Source organism: Benincasa hispida, chromosome 10 (genome assembly GCF_009727055.1).
Source record: "Benincasa hispida cultivar B227 chromosome 10, ASM972705v1, whole genome shotgun sequence".
NCBI classification, from domain to species: domain Eukaryota; kingdom Viridiplantae; phylum Streptophyta; class Magnoliopsida; order Cucurbitales; family Cucurbitaceae; genus Benincasa; species Benincasa hispida.
In genome coordinates, this window is record NC_052358.1 from 6,686,295 (window position 1) to 6,709,796 (window position 23,502).

The 23,502-nt window shown below is 30.6% G+C and overlaps 1 protein-coding gene across 1 annotated transcript; it reads right to left on the bottom strand.

Annotated features, from left to right (window-relative positions):
- Positions 1–5,797: 5,797 nt before the first annotated feature.
- Positions 5,798–10,651, bottom strand: LOC120089484 (protein DETOXIFICATION 42). Its single transcript, XM_039046969.1, has 14 exons — positions 10,301–10,651; positions 9,687–9,886; positions 9,375–9,496; positions 8,985–9,194; positions 8,671–8,864; positions 8,433–8,568; positions 8,219–8,315; positions 8,019–8,119; positions 7,434–7,597; positions 7,226–7,297; positions 7,027–7,143; positions 6,828–6,923; positions 6,301–6,422; positions 5,798–6,149 (listed from the first exon to the last, which is right to left on the bottom strand). Exons 2-14 carry the CDS (start codon positions 9,776–9,778, stop codon positions 6,107–6,109), a joined length of 1,566 nt encoding a protein of 521 aa, XP_038902897.1. The 5' UTR covers positions 9,779–9,886; positions 10,301–10,651; the 3' UTR covers positions 5,798–6,106.
- Between the last annotated feature and the right edge of the window lie 12,851 nt (positions 10,652–23,502).

Consider the following 23,502-nt stretch of genomic DNA (forward strand, 5'->3'; position numbering starts at 1 on the left):
TAGCCTCCAGCGATTTTATTTTGTCATGGGGCGCTTGTTTATCCCTGGCCTTTAACACTTTTTGCTATGGAGGTGCTTGTTTATTTCTGGCTCTCAGTGTTTTATTTTTAATGTAATGGTGCTTGTTTATCCCTGGCCTCCAACGTTTTTATTTTGTCATGAGGCGTTTGTTTATCCCTAACCCTTAACACTTTTTGCTGTGGTGGTGCTTGTTTATCTCTAGCCCCCAGTTTTTACTTTTGTTTACGATGGCGCTTGTTTATCCCTAGCTCTTAACACTTTTTGCTATAATGGCACTTGTTTATCTTTGGTCTTCAGCTTTTTTTTTTTTTATCATGTGGCGCTTGTTTATCCTTTGCCCTTGACATTTTTTTACTGTGATGGTGCTTGGTTATCCCTAGCCTCCAGCTCTTTTTAACTTTATCATGAGGCGCTTGTTTGTCCCTAGCCTTTGACACTTTTTTGCTGCGATGACACTTGTTTATCCTATCCTCCAGTTTTTTTTACTTTTTCATAAGGCGTTTGTTTATCTTTGACTCTTGACACCTTGTTGCTACGATGGCACTTGTTTATCCTTGGCCTCCAGTGTTTTTATTTTGTCATGAGGCACTTGTTTATCCCTAGCCATTGACACTTTTTGATACGGTGGTGCTTGCTTATCCCTTGCTCCCAAAGTTTTATTTTTATTGCAATAGCTCTTGTTTATCAATGGGCTCTAGCATTTTTATTTTTTCATGTGACGTTTGTTTATCCCTAGCCCTATACACCTCTTTGTTGCAATAATGTTTATTTATCCCTGGTCTCCAACTCTTTTTTATTTTATCATGTGGCGCTTGTTTTATCCCTGGCCCTTGACATCATTAATATGTTTGAAGTGTTTACACCTTCGTCCATCTTCTAATACAAAATAGTGGTTACACCTTCGTCCACCTTCTATTTCTATAAGGATGTACAAAGGGGGCATGTTGTAGCTGTTAGGTTTGATGGCCTAAATCTCGTAGGGTTCTATAGTTTGTAAACCTTATATAAACAAACTTGTATGTGATTAATAATATTTGATATTTTATTCACTTTGTCTATGAAATATGTGATATTTTAGTTGCATTAACCACAAACCAATAAACTAACATCCAAGGTTATCGTTATAACTTAAACATGTATGTGGAGACATACAAGTGGATCATGTTTAAGTGATAACATAAATAGTTTGTAGTATATGGATAAGGTTGGGTACCTTATCCTGGTGACACTACAAGTATGGCACGCTTTGTAGATGTTACAAATATTGTAAAGTGCTACAAATGATCTGATCCTAATCATTCATGTATTAGACATGCGAGCGGAGATATTCTATACAAAGGAGTTTGTATAAGACCGGACCACGAAATGCTTAGTCTCATTATATAACGTCGTTCATAATAGAGACTTTCATTTCACTAGGATGACCATAGGTAATATGACCTTAATCCTGAGTGAGTTATGAACTTCTACCTATGAGGGCAGTTCTTTGATTTGTATGGGCGAGAGTGGCCAGATCGCCGACTCACCAAGCCTACCATTTTGGGGATTCGTCTTATTGGGGAGCTGGGAACTCAGCTATAGAAGATGGAATTCACTCCTTCCCCAAAGCAGGGGTAAATAGATAAATTGCTCCCTTAAGGGCTAATTCCGGGTCTTTAACAATGTGGCGCCACACCGTCTCCTGACCCTAGAGGGATTTAGTCATAGTGGGACTATGATTTATTGTTCTTTAGGGGAATCAGTAGTACTTAAGGAGTTAAAGGTAACTACAGGGGCAAAACGGTAATTTGACCCAGCTGTACTTACGAGCAATTTGTGAAGGGTCATCGTACTGTTGATTAGTTATATCCAATGGACACAAAAATATATCTATAGTGCGATGAGTGCAGCTATCGGTCTTTAGTGGAGTGCCCATCAGTTAACGAATGGTGGATAATGTAATTAAAGAGTTTAATTAATTATTCACATACCGTTGGAGCTTCAAGCTACATGTCCATAAGATCCCCTTGGTAGCTCAAAAGGATTTAGTTGAGAATCAGTTTTTGGGTTAGTTTGAATTGTTCAAATTAATAAGAGTGAATTTAATTATATATGATATAATTGATATAATGTATTTGATACATTATAGTTTAATTGAAGGAATAAATATTTGAATATGATCCAAATATATTTTCTATGAATGAGATTCATAGTTGTTAAATTTAATATAAACATGATTTATATTAAATGCTATAAAATAGAGAAAAAAAACTATAATTTATAACGTATATGATGCAATATTAAACTATAGATTATAAATATAATATAATAAGTTGGTTATCATATTTATTTATATTATTTATTTTTTTTAATAATAATCCTATTTTCTCTCTAACCACTTTAGTGGGTGGTTAGTTGGTTTTTATGACAAAATGGAATAAATAAAATATGATTTTATTTTTTCCCTACAGAAAACTACACGATTTGCAGAGTCTATACGATAGGAGATTTTCACTATACGATTGAGGCTTCTTTGCTATACGATATAGAGTTTCCTTAATTGTCTTCCTCCTCCAAACTCTCAAACTTCCTCTTAACCAAAATAGTCAGAGCCCAGCACCCCTAGGTTTTCACCCTGAGAATACCGAAGATACCAAGTGGTAGTGTCTTCACCTTTTGGTTCGAGTTTTGTGCTGCAAGAGGAATTCGTGACTGTTCGAGGAGTTTGTGATAGTTCGAGGGATTTACACGAAGAAGTGTTCTTCAAAGGTATAATCTCTAGACTCTTGTTCTAGTTTAAAAACATGTTGTAATAATTGTTAAAATGCATAATCTGTTTGTGTTTACTGTAAATGTTTGTTTTCAATCAAAATGAAATTTGGACGATCTATTTCCGCTTGTGGATCTCCTTGTAAACGAGTTCCTTCAGTAGCCACCTATTTTTGTCTGGCTTTATTTAAAATAAATTTAATTATTATTTTAATTTGACTTAATTTTGTTAATTTTAATTTGATGGTTTTTCACCTTTTTTTTTTCTTCTAAATTTTACCTCTTTTTAACTTTTATTTTAGTTTGGTTAAAGTAAACAATTTAGTTTAGGGTAAAAAAAAACAAAGCAAATGTAGAAAATTTAAATTTGGTTTCAATTGCCCAAAAGTGTCCTTCCTTTTTAAGGATAGAACAAGTTTGGTAAAATTTTAAGTTTGAAATAAAAATCAATAAAAAGAAAATAACATTTGGAGTTAGGTTTTTTAGTTTTAAAAACCCTGTTTTCTCCTAAAAAAACATTGGCCACCATTTCATACAAACCCCTTCTTTTCTCTTTTTTTTTTTTAAAAAAAAAAAAAAATCTCCTTCTCTAGAAACCCTAGAGAACCTCCATCACAACAACTCCAAGATCCTCGAAACCGATCAACCATACCCCAAATCCTCTCTTCTTTAGAAATAGAGTCTTCTTCCTTACATACATCAAGGGAGAGTTTCACAGAAAATCAAAATATATATATATATATATATATAATGTCAATATCCAACACACAAGAAAAACTCTAACTTAATTGGAAATGTATTGGCAGGGCTTGCATTTCAACTTTTTTGGTCCAAGAACTCTTTTCTTTTTCTTGTGAGTTTCTTTTTTAGTAACAAAATAAGAGAGATGAAAAAACAATAAAGTGTTTAGAGTGGAAGAGAAGAGAGAAACAAAATAGATGAAGAAAAAGATAACTTAGTAAAAACAAATTCAATTGGGTTAATATTATTATTCTTTTTTATTATTTTTCCTTTGTTAGTTTATTCTTAAACTTTATTCTTTATATATTTATCTTTATTTTATGTTTATAATTAACATTTTAATTTAATTATTTTTTTATTATAGCAATTATTATTGTTTCTTTAGCATTTCCCCCTTTTTTTCATATGCATATTTAAGTATTATATTTTTCTTCCTTTTTTCTTGCTAATAGTTGTTTAAACTTGTTAATATTTTTAATTAATTTTCTTTTTAAAAAAATATCCGACAATGGATTCTAGAAATATTTGGGAGTTCTATTTTCTAGAATCTTTATGTAAGGAAGTCATTCCTTGGGAGTCCAAGACCTCCAATATGTTTTATTAAACTTTTAATATCTTTGTAATATCATTGTTTGTTCATTTATTGTTTTAAATGCATTGTTAAATTATATATTTTGCCAATGTAACTTTATATATTTAAATTAGGTCATTTTTTTAAGTAAAATTTTTCTAGCAATTTTTATTTATTCTCAAGTCTTTGAAATTAACTCCTTTTGAGTTTTATTAAATGAGTTTTAATCTCTTTTCTTAAATATTTGGTTCAAGGACGTTGTTCTAAAATTTCTGTCGACGGGTTCTAGAAATATTTAGGAGTCCGATTTTCTAAAATTATTGAGGTGAGGAGTTGATTCTTTGGGAGTCCGAGATCGGTCTCCAATACATTTTTATTAAATTTTTAATACGCTCGGTTATATTTATTTCATTCATTATTATGTTTCTTTAATTATACTTTTGCTTAAATAATGTTCATATTGAAATTAATTTCAATTTCTAATTAATATTTCTTTTAAGTTTTTAATCTTTTTTTAACTCTTTCAAAGTCATTTAAATTACAACTTTTTGGAACATTTAAAAATTAACATATTATTTCAAAAGGTTTTCTAATAATTTATTTTCACCGTGCTTTTTTCTAAAAAATTCCTATGATGGAATCTAGAAAATTTGGGAGTCCGATTTCTTAGAATTCTTGAGTTGAGAGATCATATTATTGGAAGTCCGAGGTTTGATCCCAAGAAAAAAAAAATGAGTTTAATTAATATTTTTTAAATAAAAAAAACTTTATTTAAAGATTATCATATAATGAATATTGAGAAAATGTAATAGTTTTTCACTTTCTTGAGGTGAGGAATTTTTCCTCAATTATAATATAGTCAAATCAATGAAAATTGCTCCACTTATTTTATGGGATCATTTCTTCAAATATTGGAGTAATGAGGTGTAAAATAAAACATTATTTTTTAAAAAAATCTTATTTTTCCAAATGAACTTTATTTAAATAATGATTTTATTTTAAGATATGAGATATGGCCCCCATTTTTTAAATGAGTATTGTGGGGTGCTAACACCTCCATATACAAATGACTCTTGAACTCAACTCTAGCTTTCGCAGACCAAATTTTGTTTTTTAATTAAAAATTGCTATAAAAAAAATGGGTGGCGACTCCTTTTTTGTTTTCTTTTAAAATTAACCATTTTTTAAGACATCGGTCGCTCCGCACGTGGCGATACAATCAAAGCACAAGCACCATTGTAACCTACAATGTCACCGGATGCAATGGCAATTTGTAATCCGTCACCATAAGTATATGATATCAGTTCGGAACTGATATCTAAAGCCAAGATTGTTGCAGTGTTTACTTCACTAATTATTCAACTTGAGAGGCTAAGACACTATGGAAAATCTCACACCTAAGAGGAACCTAAGTTATCATTGAATGATAAAATTGTACGAGAGTCACTTTAATCATACCTCTCTACCTCTTTTGTAGCAAAAGGTTTTGAAAAGCATTTACTTCCCACATTAATGATCCTTGGATTATTCAAACCAGTCTTCATGAATCCAGAATTTAATGATGCTTTAGTTTCTGATTTTCTGGACGCAGATAGCCAATGGATGGTAAAGAAGTCAGAAGAATATTGCCCACGTGACAGGTTAAATAATATGATGAAACTTTCCTTAAAACACAAAATAATAATAAAATTAGGGTGGGGAAGAAAACTGCTCACGCTTACAAGACCTTTGAAATAATAATTTCAAAGTAAAAGGATTGCATATAACAAAATTAACATAAAATTTGAAACTATTTTTATTGCTATTACACTTATCTCAATCTCAACACTGTCATTTACAGCTACAAACCACTCGATACATCTTCTATTTTCTTGTATTCTTGAATTCTTGTTGAATACATATAGTGCAAGAACATGCTGCCTTTCTTTTCTGTACATATAATGATATCGAAAGGTATTTTCTTGGAGAATAATTTGTAAAAGAAACATCACCAACAGCTTATCCATGTATACAAACAACTCCAACCTATCTTCGGAGGAAATACCAAGGGCCTGTTCCAGTGCCTATCCTGTAAATGAATGCAGGTGCGCAATTCAAAAACGTTAGACTATCGTAACGCATTAGATTGTCACAGATACTAGCTGATTTTGGAGTGTTCATAGTATCAAATGTTGGACAGCATGAGATCTGTAAGATGAGAAAGGAAATTTTCAACATACCTCCCGAATCCGGCTAATGTTCGTAGGCTCATGTAGATGGTTAAGGCGACCCAGATACCGATAAATCCTTGAGTTGACGAGAGAATGAACAAACAGAAAATGCTGATAATTGCCACCAGAACCTGAAGAGACAGAATGTTAAGTTAGAAAGGTTGGATTACGAGTGAGAGTAGTCTTTTGGCCCCAATAGTTTTTATGCTTCACTAGGTATCCTAAATAAGCAACATGAAAAATTAAATGGTACAATCTTGTTCATTTTTCCCTCAGTTACTGTTTCTTTTTTTTTTTTCCTTTTTTTTTTCTTTTTTTTTTTTTTTTTTTTTTTGCTAGATAATTCAGTTTTCCCCGTGCTCATTTAGTCATTTTGATGAAAGCTTGAGTTACTGTTCGTGTCATCGTTAGGTCCCACCCTCACCCCCAAATTTTGGGACAATAACCAGCCAAGCTACTGCAGTTATTATTTTGTATAATTGCTCTACCGTGGCCTTTTCTTCTTGAGTAAGAGAACAAGGGGACGGTAGACTCACCATGGAATAAGCTGAGTATGCAAAATCAGAAGCTCCAAAGTTGATGCCATCAAAAACAAATGCCAAGGCGTTGATTGGTTGCGTTGCAGCAACAAACTGTATTAATTATAAGAAAATTCAGTTTTTATTTCAGTTCAATATTGAAGTGAGTAGTTTTTTCTATAGTAGTTTGCTTTAGCAGGCAGACAAGAAGCCATACTGGAATGCCTATGCCAATAAGGTGTATGACATCGACATCGCTAGTAAATAACTTTGCTCCAAAAGTCATTCCAACTCCAAGGAAGACGGCAAGCACCAATCCGAGAAACAATCCCAGCTGCAGTATAGTTTAATATGTAATATTAGAGAAAATGCCTTTATTATAAGTGATTAGACCTGTGAAAAAGGTAATTAAGAACCTGCAATACTCGTGATGCTGCAGCCGTTGCCTTATCGTGGTCGTTTTGGGCAAAGGCACTTGCTAGTATTGCCTAAAGAACATTACAAACACTAAACTTGAGAGCAAATTTATTAAAATGAAAGGAACTTGGGACCATGAAAAGCTTGTAAATTCTGAATCATCTGCCAGAGAACAAAATTGTATTGGGAAAAAAATCTTTTCCAAACCTGTCCAGCAACAGCTAGTCCATCGGCAAGTAGAGATGTTGTCAACCAAACCTGCAAGCAGACCTGAAATGCAGCCATTGACGTCGATCCCTGGCGTGCAGCCAATGACGCAGCAAGTGTCACACAGAATGTCACAGCAATGACTCTCATTAATAATAGAAAGCCTGTCGAAAAATGAACAATGTTTACTACAAAATTCCAGACTTTTAGATTGAAGATGTCATGGTATAATCTAAAAATTAATTTCAGCTAATAAAGCAGAACTAATGGGATTTATTATAGTCCATCATTATTTGCCTTTTGGCATGAGATTTCCAGATATTTGTTAGATGTGAAATCATGGAATGTACAAAGAAAAAAAAATGAAAACAGAGAGGTCATAAAACAAAACTCAGATTTTACATTTCCCACTAGTGAAGAATTTTTCCCCTGTTAAGCATAGATCTATATCGCATGTAATCTGATGCAGAATCTTTTGTAGCTACGATATTAATTGAAGAAATAACAAATAAGTATTTATGACATGATTCAAACGAGAGAAGAATCTTTAGATTTTACAGTAGATGACACAAATCTCATGCTTACCGTTTTTCAGAAACCGACTAAATTGCAGATGTTTGATACTGGGAGGTAAGAGATCAACTTGTCCCATTAATCTCCAAAAAAGTATCAGTGCAATTAGATATCTACAAAAAAAATAATTAAAAAAAAAGAGTAAATGTAAAAACAATAGGCGGAAAATTCTTGGATGTCGTGTAATCAGCAACATATAACGTAAAACTTACTGTGATATAACATGTGCAATGGCTGCACCACTAACGCCTAAACGAAAAATGAATATGAATATTGGGTCTAGAATAATGTTTGTTGCATCTCCTGCCACTGAAGTAGAACAAGGGGGAAAATGTGAACACAGGTAGTTCAGAGGTTTCAAAAGAAAATGTGGTTTTTGCTGTTAGGTAAACAGAAGCAGAACTTAGGAATTGTATGCATGTATACCGGTTGCATAAAGAGGAGTTTTTGTGTCCTTAAATCCACGAAAGACCCCTTGTATGGCCAAAGAAAGAAGAACTGCTGGGGCACCCAGTGACCTCAGTGTCAAATATTGCTGTGCAGGAGTCATCATCAGTGAATCCTACATTCATGTTATGCAGCTAAAATCATAAGAAAGTCTCAAGGCATTAATTAAACAGCATACAAAAAACAATCTGATTATTTTACAACAGGGAATACTTACAGACTTCACTCCCATAAAGTTTAGAAGAGGTCTTGCCCCAGAAATCAAGAAGATGGCTTGAATGAGGCCAAGAACACCACCTATAACCAAAGCCGATGAGGCTGATGGGATATATCTTCTTCCATTCTCAACTTTACCATGGTCAAATTTCTTATCCAATGGTTTTTTTGAATGATGTGCATCTTCACCTTTCCCTGTCAAGGATAATAAATGAAATCAGAGGATGCAAGGCCTAGGACTAAAAAGAAAATATTTTCATGAATTTTAATCTTCAAAATAGGGGAAGGTTAAATAGTGGATGAGGGAAAACATACCATTCTGTGGGATCATCAAACTTTTTTCATCATTTGTAAATAAACCTGTCTCCCTATCGTTATTATCCTCTGCTTCATTTGAAAGGCTTCCAATAGTATCTTCCTCAGCAACAAAAGATGTGGTGACACTTACAAGGGGAAAAATCGCAATTCTTGAAACTTGATTAAATAAAGCAATAGCAACCCCAACAGCAGCAAGCTCCACAGAACCTGTTACAATGATATAGCAATATGAACACACTACAAAGTTAAAGAGAAAGCAACGGAGAAATGATACATGTCCTGTTACCACTACTAGCAAACTAAAACTGTACAAGGGATAAGAGAAAATTAGGAGACCCCCTCCTCCTAAAAAATGTTCATGAAAACTTCAAAAGAAAGCAGAATTACCAATCTGGCCAATGAATGCTGTGTCGACCAGAGAAGCTACAGGATCAGCTGCCAAAGCCAGTGCAGCAGGCAAAGCAATCTGTGCTATTTCCCGACCAAGTTCATCCAACTTAAAAACACGTCTGTTCACACAAAGAGAAAACGAGAACAGAATTACCATGATTGAAAAGAAGGGTTCTTATTAAAACATTATAGATCATAACGCAGAAACCTGAAGGCAAAAATACAGTCCCTCATTTGTACTGCTGTTAGAAAGCCTAGTGAACATCAGGCAAAACAAGCAGGGAATAAAAAGTTCGGCAGCTTCTTTACCTAGCATCCTTGAAGAAAATACGAATAGGTGTTCTTGTTTTATCCCAAGATGGATAAGGATCATCTTCCTCAGACATGATCGAGAAGGCCATTCACTGAACTGTTTTCAAAATAATCAAGGTGCTATATTCTCAAGGTACACAGGCAGATCATTATCGCCCAAATGAGGATCAAAGAAGTTCAAAATCGATTCCCAGAACCTGCAGAATGAATAAAAACGTCGATGCTTCAATTGCTTCAAAACCCAACACAGGATACAAAAGTGGGTTTGAACTTTCAGCTACAAGTGCCAGAAGGAACAACTCTAAATTTTGCTACACTGAAGACAACATATATAATAATGAAACGAAACCCAATTCATTTACCGCGTCAGGAAAACTAACTCCAAGACAGACTCTAAAATAACTTTTACCCCAAAAGGCAAGTTTAAGGAATTGGGCCAGCGACTCAATGTACAAAAAGCCAAAAAGCATTCAAATCCTTAGACTAAACTTCCTAATTTGTAGACTTCACGATCCACCGTTAGCCAAGAAGAAATTTCAACCCAAAGTCTAAACAGAAGAAATTTCCCAAAAGGTTCAAACAGTTCCACAAAGACATTTCAAGTTGGATACCTCAACTCCGACGACGTGGAGAAAAACCCACTTCAAATTCAAAGCGCAGAAGAAAAAGGAGAAGTGGGTCTGTTTCTTTGAAGCCAAATTTCGAGGAGAAGAAGAATTAGATACAGAAAACTGTGATGATCCTGGTGTTTGAGGTATTGGAAAGATTGGGGAAATGAAGTTGATTAGAAGCCTTAGGCGAAGAGGAGGAGATTGTTGGTCAGTTGATGAAGAGAAGCAACTGGAAGTGAGGCGTTTTCTAGGGAAGAATTACTCCGCCATTCATTCACATGCGCTGTGGACATTGGCGTTGGCGGGCAAAAGTCGAGCGGCAAACAGAAGGGGCCTGATTGTCTTTTCCGCTAAGAAAAGAAGGACGGTCAGGGTTAGTTGCGTAATTTTACTTTTTGTACTTTGGAATAATTTCCACGCATTTAATAACAAATATGAAATATAGTTTGGAATTTGGAATTTAATTGGAATTTACCTCGAAAAAGGTTTTCCTTCTTTTAATAAAATTTTAGTAAAAGTAGGTTGCTATTTAAATAGTTAAAGACAAATAAATTAGTTTCCCAAAATAATAAGTCGTTTTGTTAAGACAATGATATAATAATAAGAATAATACTTCGTTATCAAAATAATAATAATAATAATAATTTGTTGATTGGTTTTTTTTCAAAACTTGATTAAAATTATATGTCTTAACCAAATGACATGGGTTCATATTGGCTACCGTAGAATTATTTATCTAATTATTTGTTATAATATGTCAATTTACTCTATTTATTTAATCAATAAGTGAGTCCATAATGATTCCAATTTTTGAAACTTGAGTGATATACTAACTTCTATAATTCTTTTTAGATTTTAATTGAAATTTTAAGATTTTTCCTTTTTCTTCACTCTTTTAGTTCCTAAGTTGTTTGAAAAATAATTGTTTTGATTTATCTTGATTTTTTTTACAAAATAGATAATGTGATATTTTAAAGATAGATTAAGTGACGTTTAGTATACATTATAAACGTACGGACATAAAAATGTATTGATGTAGCATAAATTAATTGAAATGAGTAGTAAATATAATGAATATTGAAGTGCAAATTAGTTATATTTAATGAAATACTCCTTATTTATTTTTATAAAAGAAAATTTTACTTTTTCACCCTAAATTTATCACTTTGAATTCATTTTTTAACCTAACTTTAAACTTTATCGATTTCAACTCTGAATTTAATTAAATAGTTTATTATATACAATGTATTAAAATTTTTCTATTTCACTAACTAATTTTAGTAAAAGGAAGAATACAAAATCTTTATAAACTCAATACTTTTAATGATATCAAATTAGACACAAATTTAAATTTGATCACTGCAAAAATTAACTATTAAATAATATTCAAAACTTACAAATTAAAACAAAAATTTAGCTTTGTTTTTCTCTTTCTTGGAAGCTTATTAATTTGGTATTGAACACATATTTTAAGAAATACACGCGAATATTTTTTTAACAAATTATCAAATAAAAAATTTGCACTGGATTTTTTTTCAAATTCAAATTAATATTACGACATCTATCTAAATTCGGGACAAAATTCAACTAGATTAAAATAGTTATAAATAATCATTTAGAGAAGAAAGAATCTAAAGTACATTTTCTAAAAAAGTTCAACCATGAATTAAATTGATAAATTATTTTAAATGACACTGAAAATATTTATACATATTAGCAAAATATAGATTTGAATACACTACTATTTGTATCTATTATGATACAAATAGATATATAGTATTATAATGGTCTATTGACGGTCTATCGTAAATATATAGTAAAATTTTGCTAAATTTGTAAATAATTTGATTCATTTTGCTATATTAGAAAATAAATTAATTAAATTTCTCTTAGAATTTTAATGGTTTAGGACAAGACTCGTGTCAAATATTTTAATGTTGTCGAGACAAATGGCAGAATGTAATTCAAAATTGGGAAAGCGCCCACTCTGCATTCAGAATTGGTTCGTTGTTGAAAGACTATAGCCCTACACTTGTCCAATTGGAGAATATTGTGAGAGAAATTATTTTCTATTTCGCATAATAAAAATCGCTTATTCCTACCATCGTTGTGAACTTGACGAGCATAATAGAAATATGAATATCAATCAAATATAATATTAAAATATATATCTTTTTAAACATTTAAAAATATTTAAATTTTATAACAAAAAGTTCCAAAAATACAAAACACTTTTAAAAAATTTTTGCTCTAAAGTATAAATATTTTTCAGATTTTTCTATTTATGAGAATCTTCTTAAATATAAATAAATATTAAAATAAAATAAAATAAAATAAGAAAAATATGAAATAAGAAATTTCTCTAAAATCTTCACTTTCTCCTATTTTCATGGATTTTGCCCAATGTATATGTCCTCCAAAATCCACCAAATATCACTATTTATAGGCAATTTGACAAGTAGGAGGTGGATAGAGTGGACACTAATAATATGTAATGTTGAGACACTTTAGACATTAAGCATGAACATCTAATGGACATCTATTATCATAATATTTATAATACTCCCCCTTATATGCCCATTATGTATATAAAATATGTCTCGTTAAAACCTAGGAAAAAAACTCAATGAAAATAAAATCCTAGTGAAGATAACAAAAAAATACATATTTCATATAATTTGTACTCTTAAAAAGTATATTTACTCTCTCTCATTAAAACATTACTTGAGATATTTAAGACGCCACATTCCAATATTGTGTACCAGTTTTTCAAAGGTTGCGATAGGTAATACCTTTGTAATTAAGTTTGTCGGGTTATCTTTCAAACAAATTTGTTGTAATTGATGTCGTTATTTTCTGCAAGATCATGAGTGTAGAAAATCTTTGGTGAAATATGCTATGTTCTATCTCCTTTAATATATCCTCATTTGATTTGGGATGTGCATTTTGTGTTGACTTCGTATAATATTGTTTGGAAGTTTTTTATTAAAAGACAAAACGTGAATGTGTTGAGTGTTAGGATTAGTGTCCTAATTCTCCTAGAGTCTCACAATTTGTAAACTTTGTACACATTGTTATGAATAAAATAAGAGTCATTTTATTTGCATTTACTCATATCCAATAAACAAAGATTCGTGGTTATTGTATGTAAACTTAAGCATGTATATGAGATATACAAGTGGATCATGCCTTAAGTAATAACCTAAAACGTTTGTAGTATACGGATTAAGGAGACCTTATCGTGGTGAGACTACAGATACAATCGGCTTTATAGAGGTTTACAAGTGTCGTGAACTACTATAAATGGTCTGATTCTGAATATTCATGTGGAAACATACGAGCGGAAGTGTCCTATACAAAGAGTTTGTATAAGACTAGACCACGAGATGATTCGTCTTTTTATATAACGTCGTTGATATTTGATACTTACATCTCACTTAAACGACCATAAGTGACATGACCTTAATCCTAAGTGTTTTAGGAACTCCTGCCTTTGAGGGCAATCCTTTGATTAATATGGGTGAGAGTGACGAGATTGTCAACTCAACCAGCCTACCTTTTTTGGGGATTTGTCTAATTGGGGAGCTGGAAACTCAGTTACACAAGATGGAATTCACTCCTTCCCTGCAAGCATAGGTAAGTAGATAGATTGCCCCCTTAAGAGCTGATTCTGGGTCTTAAACATAGTGGCCACATCCTCTATTTGAAAGAGATGACTCATTCATAGTAGGACTATGACTTATGTTCATTAGAGGAATTTAAAGAGCTAGATGTAACTATAAGGGCAAAATGGTAAATTGGTCTAGCTGTACTTACGAGCGATCTGTGAAGAGTTATCGCACTGTTGATTGGTTGATATAAACACAGAAATATATCTGTAGTGAGGAGAGTGCAACTGTCGATCTTTAGTGAAGTGTCAGAAGTTAATAGATGGTGGATCCTGTGACTAAAGAGTTTAGTCAATTATTCACGTACCGTTGGAGCTTCAAGCTACAGGTCCATAAGGTCCCCTTGGTAGCTCAATGGATTCAAGTTGAGAATCAGTTCTTGGAGTTAGTATGAAGTGTTCAAATTAACATGAGAAAATTAAATTATATATGATATAATTGGTGTGATGTATGAGATACATCAAGTAGATAATTAATGTAAATATGATTTACATTAAGTACCATAAAATAGAAAAAGAACTATGGTTTGTATGTTTCATGAGATGAAATATTAAAACTATAGGTTATAAATATTATATGGTAAGTTGGTTATCGTATATATTTATAATATATAATATTTGATAATTAAATCTTTTTTTAAAACCGATTGAGTGGGGGGTTATTGGTGGTTTTATGGTAACCGTGAGATAAAAAATTTTTTTTTCCTAAAATAAGTAGTTACTTCATTCGGAAAGTTTCTCACGGATAAGCTATCAAGTGAAATTTTTCACTAAGCGATAGCTCTCAGAGACTAAACGATCGTGCATTCTTAACTATACGATAGTTCATCAGCTGATCATAGCTAAACGATCGCGTGGCTAAGTCTATACGATAGGCTGCCATTTACTACATGATCGGGCACATCGTCTATATGATTGATGCTTCTTATCTCCCACTTGCTTGATCGTCTACACGATCGTTGTCCTTCAATCTCTTCCTTAAGCCAAGTTCATACAGAGCCCACAACTCCTGGATTCTCACACTGAGAATACCAAGGTAACCATTGTGGTGGTATCCTCACTCAACTTGATTGGTTTCAAGGAGCCGTTGGCCGTTTGTTGTGTTCGTGCTGTTGATCGTGTTGTGCACCGGTCGTTGTGTTCGAGCGTTGCTGATCTTGGACGCTTGGAGATTGATTGAGGGATTCTTGAAGAATGTTTCTTTAAAGGTACGCATACTCTATCCCCTTGATTCTATTATCTTAGCATGTTGTAATTTCTAGATATGCATGACCTATTAGTTTCTATTCTTAAACTATAATTGATTTTGTTCAATTCGAATGGAAATTGGAACGATCTTTCTACTGCTCATGGAAATCCTCATGCTCGATTTCCTTCACTGAGTTATTAATCTTAGCCATACACATTCTCGACTAGCCTCGTGAATTACAAGAATTTCAGCATGATTTGAGGAAGTAATCGTTATCGTCTATTTCACTGACTACCACAATACAACAATTTCTCCATATATGAATAAAAAACATATTTGAGATCTAGTTTTATGTGAATCAGATAAATATCCAAAATCTACATAATCAACAAGATCAAAATTCGATTTATTTGAATAAAACAAACTCATATCAACCGTTACTCGGAGATAACTGAGTATATGCTTAATTTCGTTCCAATGTCTTTTTGTTGGAGAAGAACTACATCTTGCTAATAAATTTACTAAAAATGAAATATCTGGTATTGTATTATTAGTAAGATACATAAGTATACCAATTGCACTAAGATATCTCGAGGTCGAAATATATCTTTCATTCACATCTAGTGAATGAACTTTCATTGGAATGTTTAATTGATATGTTTTGTCCATATAAAATCTTTTCAAAATTTTTCCTATATAAGTTGACTGATGAACAAATATCACATCTGCTAAATGCTCAATTTGTAAACCAAAACAAAAAAAAAATTCCGAGATTTTTCATCTCAAATTCTTTCTTAAGATATTCTATTGCCTTTGAAAGCTCTTTAGGGGTTCCAATTATATTTAAATCATCAACATATAAGGTTATAATACCAAATCCTGACTGTGATTTCTTTATAAAAACACATGGACGTATTGGATTGTTTTGATATAATTCTTTAAAAAAAATATTCACTCAAGTGATTGTACCACATTCGTTTTGATTGTTTCAATCCATATAGCGATCTCTGTAACTTTATTGAAAACAAATCCCAAAAATTTGATTTATATGTTTTAAGTACCTTAAATCATTCTAAAATTCTCATATAAATATCATTATCAAGAGATCCATATAAATATGTTATGACTACATCCATAAGATGCATGTCCAGATTTCCATACATAGTCAGACAAATTAAATATCTTAGTGTAATTACATCTACCAACGGAGAATATGTCTCCTCATAATCAATATCAGGTATTTGTGAAAAACCTTGTAACTAGTCTTGTTTTATATCTTGTAACCTCATTATTTTCATTTATTTTCCTCACAAATATCCATTTGTATCCCACAGATTTGACACCTTTTGGTTGTGCGGACTATTGGTCCAAAAACATGACATTTTGAAAGTGACTTTAATTCTGTCTTGATTACTTCTTTCCATGAAGCCAATTTTTTCTATGTCAACATTCTTCAATAGATTTTTGTTCAAAATCCTCACTTTCAGATATAATATCAAGAGCAACATTATATGCAAAAATGTTGTTAATAAATACATTTTGATTTCAAAATTTTCCTGTTTCCATATTCCTCACTAGTCATGTCATGAATTTCATCATGGGTAGTTACATTCTCAACAAGTTTTCTTGACTATTAATTATTTTTCTTTTTCGAGGATTTTTATCTTCACTAATCTACCACGCTTATGGCGTGTTCCAGACTCATTAATGATAACTTGCTGTGTTGGGATATCTTTTTTTTATGGAATATTTGCAGCTGGTATATATGACTTAGTTACTTTATTTGCATCTATAAATGCATATGGTAACTGAATTGTTATATTTTGCAAATGAATTATCTTTTGAACTTCAAGTTCACATTGATTTGTACGATAATCTAAATGAGACAATAACGATGTATTCCATGTAATTTCTTTTTCTAATTTCTTGATTCCTCTCCTAGTGTTGGAAAATTTATCTCATTAAAATGACAATCAACAAATCGTGCAGTAAATACATCACTCGTCAAGGGTTCAAGATATTTGATAATTGATGGAGAATCATATCCAATATATATTCCTAACCTCCTTTGAAGACTCATCTTAGTACGTTGTGGTGGAGCAATTGGAACATATACTGCACATCCAAAAATTATCAAATGAAAAATGTTTGGCTCATGGACATAAACTAATTGTAACAGTGAGTACTTATGATAAGATACTGGCTTAATGCGTACAAGTGACGTTGCATGCAAAATAGCATGTCCCCATACAAATATAGGAAGATAAACTCTCATAAGCAATGGTCTAGAAATTAACTACAAACGTTTTATGAATGATTATGCTAAACCATTTTTGTGTATGAACATGAGCTACAAGATATTCAACACTTATCCCAATTGACTATAATAATTATCAAAAGCTTGAGACGTAAATTCACTCGCATTATCAAGACGAACGATCTTAATTGTATAATCATGAAATTATGCTCTTAACTTAATTATTTGAGCAAGTAACCTTGCAAATGCAAATTTTTGACTTGATAATAAGCACACATGTGACCATCTGCTGGATGCGTCTATTAATACCATAAAATATCTAAATAGTTTCTTGGTGGGTTAATAGGTCCACATACATCACCATGAGTTCATTCTAGAAGTGCAGGTGATTCAATCCCCACTTGAGCTAGTGATGGTCTAATTATCAATTTTCCTTTAGCGTAAGCATCACATGATAATTCATTAGATTGAAGAATCTTCTGGTTCTTTATTGGGTGTCTATTTAAATTCTCAATAATTTTTTTAATCATTATAGACCTTGGATGACCTAATCTGTCATGCCAAATTGTGAATATGTCTAGATTCATAAACTTCAGGTTAATTGTTGCAAATGTTTAAATTACTTGTATATGAGTAACATATAATCCAGAAAATAAAGTAGAGAACTCTTCCAGTATACGTTTTTCATATGAGACAGTAGATATAATATAAAGATACGCCATATTATTCTTTCTATCAGTCTCAATATGATAACCATTGCAACATATGTCTTTAAAATTAAGTAAATTTCTCTTTGATTGACTAAAGAACAATGCATCGTCAATTGTAAATTTTGTTTCTCAAGGAAAAATAATATTTGCTTTTCCAAATCCTTCAATCAAGTTTGCAGAACCTGATATCATGTTGACTTTTGCTTTCAACATTGTCAATTTAGAAAATATTTTCTACTTATAAATATTGTATATGTAGTTGCACTATCTGCCAGACATAGATCTTCTTTACTCAATTTTTAGTCACCCAACATATGAAAATGATCCAGATTTATTCATTAAAAAAATAATTGCAATAAGAAAAACAACGTTTAGAATATACAGAGGTTAACATCTACTAAAAGGAAAAAAAAACGTGGAGATGAATAAAAAAACAACATTAAATTTTGTCGATCTTTTCTTTAGAAGATTCAAAGAAGTCTGTCACATCCAAATTTAATATGAGATTGGTCAAATATGTCATTATCCCAGTATGCAAAATTTGTTTCCACATTTTTTTATTTTTTTTTCAAGGATGGTTGATGGGGATCAACTAAGTGTTTTGATGTACGATAGGTACGTGACCAATGTCTAGACAATATGCATCGGAAACATTTATTTTCAACATTTTTTGAACTCTTATCTTGTGGGGTTGTTCTTTTGTGATCATCATTTTGTGTGGTTCTTTTAAAATTTGAATGATTATGACAACCACCATGAAAATAATAATTATTTCTTCCTTTGTGATGGTCACGACCTCGACCACGATCACGACCTCGACCATGATTATTAACATTCACAACATTCACTTAAGGGAATTGTGTGGTTCTAGTTAGTCGAAATTCATGATTTTTCATCAATAACTCATTATTTTGTCCAGTCATAGTTCAGAATACCGTTTAAAACCTTTCTCTCGATATTACTACTACAAAAGCATATCCGAAATGTAGAAAAATATCTTCTCTGACATATTGATTTAAAATCTGGGAGCCTCAAGTGCATCAATTTATGACAAGTTTTAGGAAGAAAAATTGTTTTCTGATGATCACATTTTTATGGCATCCAAGTATATTTTGGCATCAAACACTAATGACAAATAATTATTACTATTAATATCAAATGCTACAAATTCTAATTTTGTAATATTTTTCATATTAACACTATTACAAAATATTATATTTATATGAAAAATTAATAAATATTAGATATGCAAAATAATGTTAAATCTATTAATTATACCGAAGAGAAAAAAACCAACATAATAATGTGTTGTGAACATAAGGAGCACAACAGGAATACGGATAACAATATAATATAATATAATAATAAATAAATATTAAAATAAATTAAATATAATATATAAATTAAACAAAATAAATTAAATTAAAAAATTAAATTAAGAATTTTATCTAAATTCTCCACAAAATTATCCAATATGTGTGTCTTCCAAAACCCACCAAAATACCACTATTTATAGGCAATTTGACAAGTAGAAGGTAAATTACATAGACACTATACGTAAAACATAGAACATTTTGGGAAATGAGAGCATAACACAGGTCACTAGACACTAAACATGAACATCTAATTGACATCTATTATCATAATATTTATAATAATTATAATTTTTCTCGATTTCTTTTTCAAATATTCACATAACATTCTTATGTTTCACCATTACTGTTTTTAAATTGAAATATAATAGTGGAAAAAAATAATTCCATTTAGAGATTCGTCTCAACCACATATTCTAAAATTCATTTTTCACGCAATAGAAAACGTATCAATCTAATATATATTCTCATGCACCATTATCATATATATATAATATAATATATAATATATAAACGTATCAATCTAATATATATTCTCATGCACCATTATTATATATATATATATATATATATATATATATATAATATATATATATATATATATATATATAATATTCTCAAGCATCAATATTTAAATTAATTAATATCTAGAAGAATAATATGAAATTGAGTATCAAATAATTAGACTATATAGGTAACCATTCGAATTTTTAACATTAAATTTATTTATTTCAATTTTTTACACTAAGATTACATATTTCTTAAGTAAAAATTGAGTTCTCGGTCAAATTCAAAAAAAATAAACGAGTTTTTAAAAAATCATTTTTTTTAGTTTTCATAATTCGACTCATTTTTATAAAATTGGTAAAAGATAGGTGATAAATTAAGAAATTTAAAGATGAAATGATGTTTATAAGTTAAATTTTCAAAAAATAAAAAACAAAAATCTAATAATTATCAAAGAAAGTCCAAAGTTTGATCAGATAATTCAATATTGAGTAAGATTTGTTTTGTACTTTTTTCTCTTAATTCAACAACATGTGCTTGTTATCATTTTTTTAATGTATTAGAGTTAATTTTAGGAAATATGAACTTAATATTAAAAAGTTCTAAAAGTTAATCTAAAAAGCTAGAGAATATAGTGGTGTACGTGGTGGTGCTTTTGAAGGGCCAATGAAATCTCAGTATCTAAAAGTAAATATGAATCACCAATATAATATTGGCACACCAAAAACAATGTATCATTATTATTATTATGCAATATTTTCAACCACAATAAATATGGATTAATACAAATTTTGACCAAATGAACCTACCTCAATAATTATAAAACATTACAAACTCTTAATAAGATTAAAAGTTCTAATTTTCCAACCTCAAATTATTATAATAAAAAATAATTTAATGCAAGTTATTTAATTCGATATTAAAACACATTATAGTGAATAAAACATGTTTATGTAACTCTCATTTTCACATAGAATTATAGATGTGAATTCTTGTCTCGTACTTGTATTTTATGTGTGGACAATTTTATTTTTATACGAGTTTTTAAATTTTAGAAAATAAAATATTTTAGTCATGCATTAAATGTTTAAATTTAATTTATTTTATTTTAATTGTTCGTGGATTTTCAAAATATCTCTTTTGACCTATAAGTTTTCTTTAAATTAGTCATTTTTGTATTTGAATTTTTAATACATTTGTTTTAGTATCTCACTTTTCTAAAATAAATATGCTAGTCATTCTTATTATTCCTATTATTTATTATTGTTACTATTATTTTGATAATATGTATGGTAAAAGATCGAATCTCAAACCGCAAAGTTGATAGTACAAGTTTATGTTAGTTAAGTTATGCTTATGTTATTTGTTAGTCATAAATCATTTGATAAAAAATTTATGATATTTTAATGGATGATTTGTCCAACTTAATGAAGTTAAAATATGAATTTCTTTTTGAGTTAAAATGCATTATAATGGAATGAAAGCAACATATAACTTTTGGAAATTTTAAAAGACGATGGAAATTAGCATACCAAATTTTAAAAGATTTCCTGGCTACCTAAAGTTTAATAGGCTTCAAGAGTCGAAAAGTTTGGTCCTTATTAGTCATATGTGAAATATTATGGTCATGATGAGAAAAGCCAACATTAGATAACAATAATATAAAAAAAAATGTCAGTAACAATACTCAACCTAATTTTTTTAATATAAAGTTCTAGATAACCTCAATTGCCAACTTTACTTTAATGTGTAAACTTTCAAAGGGTTTGATATAAATTATCTGAATCACATAAAGTTGCTTTTCACATATTCATCAACTCTTTCTTAGATATAGAAAATGATTACTCAATTATTGTTATGAATGCATTTATTAGTAGTTTTCTACAATATCTTAAAAAAAATGAAAGAGAGATCTTAATATTGATGTTGTATGTTTTAAATTGGGTAATTGAAGTTTGGGTTAATTATTATATGATTTCACGCAAAAAGAATTCTACCATGGTCATAAACACAAACTTCGTCAAACCAAACATAGATCAACTGACATATTGGCATACAATAAGTATTAACGATTAAAAGGTCTATAGTTTGAATCTCTATTCTTTATTGTACTAAAAAAAATTACTTCAAATTCTGGTCGAAGTCTTTGACAAAAAGACATTATTTTCTTCAAAGTGAAGTTTTAGGCATCATCAACTCATATACTATATTCTCAACTCTTTAGGTAGCCTCTTTGTGTGGGAGTCTTCAACCATCACTTGTTTTTTTCAAGTTTCAACCTTCATAGTTCCATTGAAGATGAAGCTTAATTATCTTCCTCTTTTTAAACGATTAATTAATTTTCATTGACATACCTCCTATTTTCAAATTTCAACCATAGTTTAGTGAAGATGAAGCTTGATTATCTTCCTTCTATTTAAACAATTAATTATTTTTCGTTTGATTGAACTAAATATGTGTTACAAAATCGACAATTAAAGAATACAAAAAAAAAAACATAAAAGAGATTGACACATAGATACACGTGGTTCACTAATAGTGTGTTAGCTACGTTCACGGGACAAATGGAGAATAATATTATTAAAGGGTATGTTTTCTGAATACAAAATGGCGCCTCTAAGATTAAAGAGTTTATATAGTGTACTTCTCTAAACTAAATTCTAGGGCCCGCCATTCATTCTCTTAGTGGAGTTCAAGTGCCAGATGGCAAATTCAAAACATTCCAACAATAGGAAAGAACTAGATTCCTTTCTAGTAGCAATCTAAATATCTTCTAAAGTCTAAATAAGTGGTGAAATGATATCACTGCATTATATCCATCCCATAACAAATTTTCTATTGGTTCGTTTTTAGTTCAAACATATGAGATGAAATGATTCAAATATCTAACTTCTTGATCAATGATATATACCTTAACCAACCGAATTGTATTCATGTCAACAAATTTGTTAGTAAAACAAGAATTCTAAAAACTTCAAAACTTCAACTCGTTTAATAATTGTTCCAACTTGCTTGAAAACAATTTTGCTTTGAGTTCTTTATTCTAAAAACGAAGTTTATGAATAAACCAAAGTAGTATATAACAACACCAAACTGAGGCCTAAAGTATGGTGTAGTTGCAATTACACCCTCAAATTTTCAATTATAAAAATCGAACCCTCAAACTTATATAAATGTTAAAATTGGATCCTCAAACTTAAAATATTTATAGAAATTAGACCCCTAAATGATGTAAATTGAACCCTCAAATGTATATAATTGTCACAATTTCTACAATGATGTAAATTCGAGAGTTCAATTCTAACACTTATATAAATATGAGGGTATAATTATAATTACCATCTTAGTGTAGGATGATTTTTGCAATTTACCCAAACTAAAAAGGGAAAACAGTTATCAGATTTTAAATGGATGTAAACTCAAGTGCATGCGTTGACACCATTATTGTTTATACAAAGTTGGGAATGCACTTAACAAACCATAAAGCTTTGTCCATATC